Source organism: Leptonychotes weddellii, chromosome 10, assembly GCF_054177405.1.
Source record: "Leptonychotes weddellii isolate Sample4059 chromosome 10, ASM5417740v2, whole genome shotgun sequence".
Classification (NCBI taxonomy): domain Eukaryota; kingdom Metazoa; phylum Chordata; class Mammalia; order Carnivora; family Phocidae; genus Leptonychotes; species Leptonychotes weddellii.
Genome location: NC_138378.1, coordinates 104,811,283 through 104,822,147, shown reverse-complemented (window position 1 = coordinate 104,822,147; position 10,865 = coordinate 104,811,283). Strand labels below are relative to the sequence as shown.

The window sequence follows — 10,865 nt, the reverse complement described above, 5'->3', positions numbered from 1 at the left end:
ATTTATTTTTAATTTTTAAAAAAGATTTATTTCTTTATTTGAGAGAGAGGGAGAGCCGGGGGGGGGGGGGCGCGACAGCAGGGGGTGGGGGTAGGCCTCGATCTGAGGACCCTGAGACCATGACCTGAGGAGCCAGACACTTAACTGACTCAGCCACCCAGGTGCCCAACAATGTTTTTAAAAAGAATTTTAGGCTTAAAAATGGAACTCAGCTTGGGGCGCCTGGGTGGCTCAGTCATTAAGCGTCTGCCTTCGGCTCAGGTCATGATCCCGGGGTCCTGGGATCGAGCCCCACATCTGGCTTCCTGTTTGGCGGGAAGCCTGCCTCTCCCTCTCCCACTCCCCGCTGCTTGTGTTCCTGCTCTCGCTGTCTCTCTCTGTCAAATAAATAATTAATTAAAAAAATAGAACTCAGAGCTTCTTATGTAGGCACTAGAAGAATGGTTTCTAACAACATTTAAATACCAAATATTACAAAACAATCAAAGAAACCCAGCAATATTTTCTACACCCATATAGGCTTATTTATTCTTTCAATAAATCCTCTTGACAATTTCTATGAAGGAATGAACACTATTTATTATCAGAAACCTAACACCATAAATCTTCCTATTTTTGTGTCCAGCTTATATCAACTTCCCTCCAAAGAGTATTTCTGCTGAGCCTTGTTTTCATTGAGGAATCAATAGTGCCTGAAGCTACAGGGTTCAGTGGGATATTAAGACTGCTCTGCAGCCTCCAGGTCTGACTGTTCTCCTCTCCTCATGAATTCAAAGGCCTAATTGGCCTCTTTTGGTTCTACAGAATACAGCAATGAGAACATCCAAACAGGAGAAAGATCTGCCTCTTATATTTATCATGAAATATGACCCATGGATTTGAAAAACTGATATGATGGTACTGTGCACAGAAGGAACAAATTAAACTATAAGTTCAAGGGGCACCTGACTGGTTCAGTTGGTAATGCATGCAACTCTTGATCTTGGGTTGTAAGTTCAAGCCCAATGGTGGGTGTAGAGATTACTTAAAAATAAAATCTTTAAAAAAATAAAAGTTAAAAAAGTAAACTATAAGTTCCAGTAAGGCAAACATGTACCTTATTTACCTTTATACTTCTTCAGGGATTAATAAAGGACCTTGATCAGTAATTCTGATCAAGGACTTGGGGTGCCTGGGTGGCTCAGTCAGTTAAACACCCAACTCTTGATTTCAGCTCAGGTCATGATCCCAGGGTCATGGAATCGAGCCCTGAATCGGGCTCTGCTCAGCATGGAGTCTGCCTGAGATTCTCTCTCTCCTTCTTCCTCTGCCCCTCCCCCCTGCTCATGCACATGCTCTCTCTCTTTAAATAAATAAATAAATAAAATCTTTAAAAAAATTAATTTTGATCAATGAATTAAAAAATGTGAATTGAGAAAATAAACACCAGTAATAAAATTTGTTACTGATCCTATATACCCATATTTTATCTTGTTTCTAAATTCTACAATGAATACCCATATTATGCCTTTTGTATCAGAGGAAATGGATCTAAAGGGGCATGTGATGTAATGAGCACTGGGTGTTATGTAAGACTGATTACCACGGAACTCTACCTTCGAAACTAGTAATACATCATGCATTAATTAATTGAATTTAAATAATAAAAAAAAGAAACAACATTGCATTTACATTTTTTCCTCCTTTGTAGAAAAGTAAAGTCATTGTGTCTTTTAATACAAAGTGAGGATCATTTCCCACACTGACTTTTCAGTTCCTGCTCCCTGGAAAACATCTTCTGTGAAATACTGATTCAACTCTTAGGGTGCCTGGGTGGCTCAGGCGTTAAGCGTCTGCCTTTGGCTCAGGTCATGATCCTGGGGTCCTGGGATCGAGTTTCACATTGGGCTCCTTGCTCTGTGGGAAGCCTGTCTCTCCCTCTCCCACTCCCCCTGCTTGTGTTCCTGCTCTCGCTATCTCTCTGTCAAATAAATAAATAAAATCTTAAAAAAAAAAAAAAGGAAAGAAATACTGATTCAACTCTTAATGGTCCTGTGATTGCATAAAGAATTACAAGAGCATAGGGCACCTAGGTGGCTCATTTGGTTAGGCGTCTGCCTTGGGCTCAGGCCATGATCTCAGGGTCCTGGGTTGGAGCCCTGCGTTTGTCTTCCTGCTCGGCAGGGAGTCTGCTTCTCTCTCTCCCCCTGCCACCTCCCCCCAGCTCATGCTCTTAAAAAAAAAAGAAAAAAGAATTACAAGAGCAATTCATATTTTTATGATGTTAAGTACCCAAGACAGTTTTAGTAGACTAAAGATCTAAGATAAGATGGAATCAGATGTCTTTTTTTTTAAGATTTTATTTATTTATTTGACAGAGGGAGACACAGTGAAAGAGGGAACACAAGCAGGGGGAGTGGAAGAGGAAGAAGCAAGCTTCCCGCTGAGCAGGGAGCCCGATGCAGGGCTCCATCCCAGGACCCCGGGATCATGAACCTGAGCTGAAGGCAGACGCTTTAACGACTGAGCCACCCAGGCGCCCTGGAATCAGATGTCTTAAAAGAACTATGTCTTCAGTAAAGATGAGCATAATTTAAATAAGGTTACATTTCTCTTGCTTAACAAATAGGTCTGTGTTCTATTTGAATCTCCAATTCTATACTACGTATTTTCTTTTTTTTTTTAAGATTTTATTTATTTATTTGACAGAGAGAGAGATAGCAGATAGCGAGAGCAGGAACACAGGCAGGGGGAGTGGGAGAGGGAGAAGCAGGCTTCCCCCCCGCCGAGCAAGGAGCACGATGTGGGGCTCGATCCCATGACCCCGGGATCATGACCCGAGCCGAAGGCCGACGCTTAACGACTGAGCCACCCAGGTGCCCCTATACTATGTATTTTCATGTGTTCTCAAAATAGCAACTTAGTCTAGAAAATTGTATGATAGCCAAAACTAGAGAATATATGAAGAAGAGATTTGTTATCCCTGTGAACTTGAATACAATTATCTCCTCTTACACAGGATAACAATTTTAGCATACTCACCTTTCCTATCCAACTTTCCCCATCATTTGAAATTTTAAGACTTTTTAAATATTGTAAGAGGAGCTCTCTTCATCACTACAACTTAACTCTTAATCTTTGCTCTAAAAATAAACTGTGCTTTTTTTCCTGATACAAACCTAAATAAACCAGACTACAAGGAAAAAACAAAAACAAAAACAAAAAACAAGTAAAGGGGCCTATAGGTACTGAGGCTGTAAAGGTCACAGGGGGCTTAAACTTACCATTTTGGGCAGCCTTTGTGTGCCTCCTGCTCCTGGTAAGATGCCCAGCAAGACTTCAGGGGTACCTAATACTGTTTTTCTATCTTTGGTTGCTATTCTATATTGGCAGGAAATGGCAAGCTTCAAACAAATGAAAGAAAACCAGAATGTTAGGAAATGTAACTCTATAATATCTTAAGATATGTGAGGGTCTAAAGATTACTTATAAAGCAGGAATGTATTTGATGCTTTCTACAATTTACCTTTCCAGCATTATTTCATACTTTCCCTCTAATTAACCCCTTTGCGGTTCTGGATCTCCTTAAAAATCTGCTGAAAGCTATGGAAGCTCGAAATAGAAAAATGCACACACCACTGTACATTACACGCCAAGTTAAGAAGTCCTGTACCCTACAGAGACCCTCCTTTTCAATCAAGCAGGCCTACTTACGGTGATCTAATAGGCTTTGCTTACCCTTGTCTGCTCCATACCATGCCATATGTGAAATGATTTTTTTCCCACTATTTTCTGATTAATCAATTTCTGCCCATCTTTTAGCACCAGGCATGGGTTTCCTTAATTAATATATGTGAAAGTGTCTAGCATAGAGCTCAGCATGTGATAAATGCTCATTAAATGTTATTTTATTTTCCCCTCTCCTTTCCTACATGCTCCAGTCTAATAAGCATCTCTTCTCTCAAATCTTACATTATTCACTATCTTTACTGCTCACAAAGCACTTAAATGCATATCATCTAGACTTAAGTAGCTCAAGAGCATGGATCACACTTCTGAATCTTTACCCTGTAAACTTGAACCAGGTTTTTGGAATTGAAGGAGACCTTGGAGATCTAGTTCAAATCTTCTCAATTTATAAAAATGAAAACATCACACTTTGGTTTACTTGCTCTGTGCCATGAAATAAGGACTGAAACCTATCCAGAAGTTTGACAACTAAAAAGAAATCTGATTCTCCTCCAAGAACTTTTTGCAGGCAAAACCACAGTCTACGGGTTTGCAGCCTGTAATTCCCATCAATATGCTGGATAGTGTCTCAATTACTTTGGAAGAAGTCTATACCTCAAGTCCTCCTCCTAAGCAGGTTCCACTGATGGCAGCCACAATAGGCTTTGTGGACTTCTCAAGTTTCTCAAACATTCTCTGTCCTTCCTGTGATACTTGTGTTGCCTCTTCAGGGGTCTTGCAAGAGGCTAACATGCTGCAGTAAACATGAAAGCAGAGAAGAGAAAATAAAAAACAAAGATGAAATTATCCCCTACTTTGTTCAATACCTCATCCACTATATCCTTACCCTACCATCTACCAATATTTGATAGTGAATCTTCAAATACTCAGAAGTTTAAGAATGGTTTTGCCTCAGACAGAACTAATATCAGCAACATCATCTCTCCATAAAGAGTGTTGATTTCTGGGGCACCTGGGTGGCTCAGTTGTTTAAGCGACTGCCTTCGGCTCAGGTCATGATCCTGGAGTCCCGGGATCGAGTCCCGCATTAGGCTCCCTGCTCAGCGGGGAGTCTGCCTCTCCCTCTGACTCTCCCCCTCTCATGCTCTCTATCACTCTCTCTCTCAATAAATAAATAAAAATTAAAAAAAAAAAGTGTTAGATTTCTGGATCCAGAGAACATGAAACAAAACATGTGTAATTTTATTTTCTATAAAAACCCATTAGCTTACAAAGCTCTCTGTACATGAGAAAATCATCTTCGGGTAAATATTTTCACTATCACATTAACCATGTTCACTATCAAGTAACTCCCAGATTGAACAGCAATCAAAATAACAGTAAAAAAAAAAAAAAAAAGCTTTCAAGTTATTTATAAATCTCCTAATGAGTATAAAAGATCCACTACAGTAATGTTGTCCTTTAGTTTCAGTTTGTTTCATTTGCTACTTTGTTCTTGAACACATTCAAGCTGTGGATTTTGCGTATTTGACCAAAGACAACTAGTTTTTGGCATTTTACATACTAGGAGTTGCTCAGCTAGCCTCATAGAAGCTGCAAGTATTTTCCTCTGGTTATAGGAAGCTATTGTCAGGTACATCAGTGTCTCACTAGGCTCAAATAACTGAGCTAGAAGAAAAAGCACTTGATACAGATAATTTTGTTTTTTCTAAAAAATAAACATTAAATATTTATAAATTCCTAATTACTATTCATAAGCGAAAAAGAGTACACAATGTGGAGCAAGGTTTAAAACTATACAAACATCTTAAGTACAAATTACTAAGCCTATAATGCTAGCTATCATTGCCTAAGGGAAAAGAATAATATAACAAATACTCGTATTTTGACAGAATTAACAACCGTTAACATTTTAGCCCATTAAACTTACACTATGATAGCATTTCACCTCCTTATAAATGCTTTAAAGAACTGTAAACAAGTTATATATGTATAAATCCTACCATTTTAAAAAAAGAAAATATTAGCTGCATCACTAAAGTTCTCTTTGACAACCTCATAGAGTCCTACCAGCTACTTCATTTACCCTGAAGCAACCATTCTCAAATATTTGCAGTGTATCCTCCCAGAGCAACTGCATATTTGTATCTATAAATAATAAAGAGGCATTTCACTAGGATTTAAAAATGTTTACATAAACTACATACTGTACAGAATGTTCTACAACTTGCTTTTTCATTTTTAAACTTAACATTATGTTTTTGAGCTCTAACATTACGTTGTGGATCTAGTTAATTCCTTTGAACTGTTTTGTAGTATTTTATCACATGAAAGTTCCACAGTTTACTTTTCCATTTCCCTAATGACTGACATTTAATTGCTTCAAATTCTTCATTATTTTAAACTACACAGGGCTGAACATCCTTATACATGCATCCTTAAAAACAAAGGGTGGGATATCTTTAGCATATATATATGCTATATATATATAAATAGCTAGACGAGGTATCACTGAATTATATGATACATGCATTTTCAATTTTACTAAAGGCTGCCAAAATGTTTTCCGAAGTTGCTGTAGCAATTGGCATTCCTACTAGTAACATATTAACCTTCTTATTTCTCTAAGTCCTTGCTAACATGGTATTTTTTTTTTTTAAAGATTTTTTATTTATTTATTTGAGAGAGAGAGAATGAGAGAGAGCACATGAGAGGGGGGAGGGTCAGAGGGAGAAGCAAACTCCCTGCCGAGCAGGGAGCCCGATGCGGGACTCGATCCAGGGACTCCAGGATCATGACCTGAGCCGAAGGCAGTCGCTTAACCAACTGAGCCACCCAGGCGCCCTAACATGGTATTTTCAAACTTTTAAAATATTTTTTGGTCTGTTGGGTTAAAAAAAAAAAAAAGGGGGCAGCACCTCACTGTTAGTTTAATTTTATAGTATTTTTTATTCTACTCAAATATTCTTAGAATTGCTTTTGACTTCAATAAAGGAAGGTTAGTCTTAGGTGGTTTAAGTAACAAGCCCCTCTTCTTCTATCAACTTTATTACACTTGTGAAAATAACTTAAAAAAAGAAAACTTTCAGAGAATTTACTTCTACTTTCTTTCTTTTTTTTTTTTTTTTTTAAAGATTTTATTTTTTTCATTTATTTGACAGAGAGAGACACAGCGAGAGAGGGAACACAAGCAGGGGGAGTGGGAGAGGGAGAAGCAGGCTCCCCGCGGAGCAGGGAGCCCGATGCGGGGCTCGATCCCAGGACCCTGGGATCATGACCTGAGCCGAAGGCAGTTGCTTAACCAACTGAGCCACCCAGGCGCCCCACTTCTACTTTCTTTTAAGAGAAGGAATGATTAGGCCTAAGAAACATACTATGAGCCAAGATAAAAGGTGACTTCGATTTTTGAAAACTTACCCGATGTCAGCACCTGCAATAAAGCAGCCTGGCTTCGATGAGATAAGGACAGCACTTCTGATTTGATCACTAGTCCAGATTTCATTCATTACTTCCACGAACTCTGACTGCAGTTCTTTATTTAGTGTGTTTACCTGCCAAAGGGAAATATGTATAAATTTAAGGCTTTAAATCTGTAGTACGAGATGTGCAAATCATCATGAAATGCTATTTTGATTGCAGGAAATTTGTTTATCCAACAGAAATATACAGTTAGAAGAAAGAAGGGGGATGGGGGGACAAACCCTAAACCCAGTAGCTCTTCTCTTCAGCTTTAGCCAGCTATAAGCACCCTCCCTTTAAAAATAGGTCTAGGTCTACTCATTTTTTGGAGAAATGTCTGTTCATGTCTTCTGCCCATTTCTTGACATTAATGGACATTAAGGAGGGCATGTGATATAATGAGCACTGGGTATTATATAAGACTTATGAATCACTGACCTCTACCTCTGAAACTAATAATTAACTATAAGTTAATTAACTGAATATATAAAAAAAAAAGAACCACTGACACACACAAAAAAGATACTAATCTCTTCATGAGGGCTCCACCCTCATGACCACATCTAAACCTAATTAACTCCCTAAGTCCCACCTCCAAATACCATCACATTGGGGCTTAGAGCTTCAACATATGAATTTTAAGGGGACAACTTCCACCTATAACATTATTTATATAGGGGAAATTTTGTTTTTCAAAGAAACTGCATTATCTATAGCACACCCTTCTGTGTTATCTTTTTTGTATCTTTGGAATTATGTTAAATCTCTGTGAAGTGTAGATAACTGAAAGCAATTTTAAGAAATATTCTTGTCTGGGACGCCTGGGTGGCTCAGTCTGTTAAGTGTCTGCTTTCAGCTCAGGTCATGATCCCGGGGTCCTGGGATCGAGTCCCCTATCGGGCTCCCTGCTCAGCGGAGAGCCTGCTTCTCCCTCTGCCTACTTGTGTGTGCTCGCTCTCTAATAAATAAAATCTTAAAAAATATATATATTAAAAGTGTTTGCCTTTGGGTTTGTAGTACGAATGACTTGTTATTTTCTTCTGTATAGCTTTCAAACTTCCCACTATAGGCATGTGTTGATTCTGTGTTCAGAAAAAATGCTCAACTTAGAAAATTCTGGAAAAATATCTTAAGTTTGAATCATTGGTCAGTGGGTACCAAAATTCATCCCAGTGAGGGGGACTGGTTCTTATTTTCCTTAATTTGTGATAGTTGTTAATTGCTTCCACCTATGTCCCTCTATTCTATCTAGGCCTCTAGTAACAAGATTTCTGAAATATGAAAACTTGACACCAATTTTATTTCTATTTGTTTTTTTAAGTAGGCTCCACACCCAGTGTGGAGTCCAATGTGGGGCTTGAACTCACAACCGTGAGATCCAGACCTGAGCTGAGATCAAGTCAGACACTTAACCGACTAAGCCACCCAGGTGCCCCAAAACCAATTTTATATGGGGGAAAAGCATGAGCTCCTGCAAAAAAGGTCTTCTTGGCAAAGACTGGATTAATGCCATATGATTTGTTGAAGCTGCCAAAAACAATGAGGCTCCACTTGGAACAGAACTTGACTTCCAATATGTGAACTACTGAATCATTCATTCAAGTTCCTCAGGAAGCTTAAGAACCACATTTAACCCAGCCCATTTTCTATGAATAATGACTACGTCAGGCAGGTAATGAAGAAAGCATGTGTAACAACCTGGTAGTTAAGATGAATAGGTGAGTTTTGACTCTTATAAAACCAAGTTTGCACTTTGGTTCTTATCTAGTAAGTCACCTCAGCATGCTACACAATAATAAAAGGCTAATTTCATTAATCCTTGATGTTAATCTGACACCTAAGGTCAGCTAGAAGGAATTCTTAAACAAGGACCTCTGCTCCAGAAAGTTGTATTCCTTGAGCAATTTGTTAAACTATCAAAACTACAAATTCATATAAGATTACTACCAGATTGGTGGATTTCTTTCCCTTCCATTCAGCACTGGATTCATGAATGTATCAGCAGAAACAGACTGCAAGTTAAATTAGGTACCTTTGAATTGGGTGAGTTAATTCGAACAACAGCCACATCCCCGTTGACTCCATAGTTAATATGGGTTCTGGCTAAAAAGAGAAAGATAATTTATTTATAAACATGTTTATTGCTAAACAAATCTAAAAAGCAGTGTAAGCATTTACACTGAAGAAATTAAACTTACTTTGCAAAGCAGAGGACGCTGAAAAGTTGCGGCAAATATAACCTACAAGAAAAAGGTATTCAAAATTAATTACTTTGTAAAACTTAACTGCTGTAGTACTTGCTAAATATAACAAAGCTGGAATTTATAACAACAACAGCAAAAAACCCAAATGAGAATAATGTATTCTAGGCCATTATTGTGACTACTACCATATCTTTTTCATTTTAATGATCAGCTTATAAGATTATATTTAAACAGTAGATGTGATAGGTGGAAGAACTGCCCCCTCAAAGATGTCCAGGTCTCCAGAAACTGTGAATAGGTAAGGTTATATGGCTAAGGAAATTAAGGTTGCTAATTAGCTGACCTAAACAGAAAGAGAGAGAAAGAGAGTGTAGCCTGGATTATCCAGGTGGGCCCAAAGAGAGAGTCAAGGAGGACCAGAGGGATGGCGGCATAAGGACTCAGCCCCACTTTGTTGGCTTTCAAGAAGTCAAGAAAAGCAGGCAGCCTCAGCCTTCAAAGCTAGAAAAGGCAAGGAAATGAATTCTCCCTTAGAGCACCCAGAATGAACACAGCCCTGCCACCACTTTTGATTTTAGCTCAGTGAGACTCATTTCGACATCCGTAACTGTAAGATAATAAATTTGTATTGTTTCAGACACTAAATTTGTGGAAATTTGTTACAGCAGCAATAGGAAATGAACACACTAGGAAATGAGTAATCTACAAAGCGATCCATAATGTCAGTCCCAAATGTATGACAAATATATCTCAACCATGTTCTCTAGTCACATCCTCTTGTATTTTTATGGAGAGATGGACTTTTCCAGTGTTATCAAAAGTAAAATAATTTAGAATGGAATATAACTTAGCCATAAAGAATGAATTCTTGCCATTTGCAACCTCATGGATGGAGCTAGAGAGTATGATGCTAAGCGAAGTAAGTCAGAGAAAGACAAATACCACATGATTTCACTCATATGTGGAATTTAAGAAGTAAAACAAAGAGAAAAAAAGAGAAGCAAACCAAGAAACAGACTCTTAACTATAGAGAACAAACTGATGGTTACCAGAAGGGAGGTGTGTGTGGGGGGAATGGGTTAAACAGGTGATGGGGATTAAGGAGTGCACTTGTGATGAGCACCAGGTGTTGTATGGAAGTGCTGAATCACTATATTGTATACCTGAAACTAATATTACACTGTGTTAGTTCAGATTCAAATAAAGACTTAAAAAAAGGGTGAAATCAACAGGCACTAGTGGCCATTTATTGAATAGTCCAGTCACAAACTGCTATTTTAAGAATTTCTAACTGAACAGGTCTCTATTGCACTCCAAGAATACTCCTACTCTGGGGATGACAAAGACCAGCTACACTTCTCCCTCCTTCCTAATCACTTCACTACTTGAGGCTCTCCTGCATAATAATGATGAGATGATATTTTGAGCACAAATCATCACAAGAGAAGTCCCAACAGAGAGTCTTTCAATTTGGACTATGGATAGAAGGTAGGGAACATTGGGAAATTCCTAGGCAAAAATTCAAAGTTTGTT

The 10,865-nt window shown here is 38.4% G+C and overlaps 1 protein-coding gene and 1 long non-coding RNA gene across 2 annotated transcripts in view; both read right to left on the bottom strand.

The window, feature by feature from the left end:
- The window catches only part of HADHA (hydroxyacyl-CoA dehydrogenase trifunctional multienzyme complex subunit alpha), a 46,856-nt gene that overhangs the window by 29,308 nt on the left and 6,683 nt on the right, over nt 1-10,865 (bottom strand). Inside the window, exons 2-6 of the mRNA XM_081797091.1 lie at nt 9,327-9,368; nt 9,161-9,231; nt 7,087-7,220; nt 4,324-4,462; nt 3,260-3,383 (exon numbers count right to left, since the gene is read on the bottom strand). Of these exons, the coding sequence (XP_081653217.1) occupies nt 3,260-3,383; nt 4,324-4,462; nt 7,087-7,220; nt 9,161-9,231; nt 9,327-9,368 (510 nt within the window). The remainder of the gene's footprint in view (nt 1-3,259; nt 3,384-4,323; nt 4,463-7,086; nt 7,221-9,160; nt 9,232-9,326; nt 9,369-10,865) is intronic.
- LOC145715973 (uncharacterized) lies at nt 5,937-6,774 on the bottom strand. The gene is made up of 2 exons (XR_014138298.1): nt 6,497-6,774; nt 5,937-6,284 (listed from the first exon to the last, which is right to left on the bottom strand). It is a non-coding gene; the product is annotated as an uncharacterized LOC145715973 (long non-coding RNA).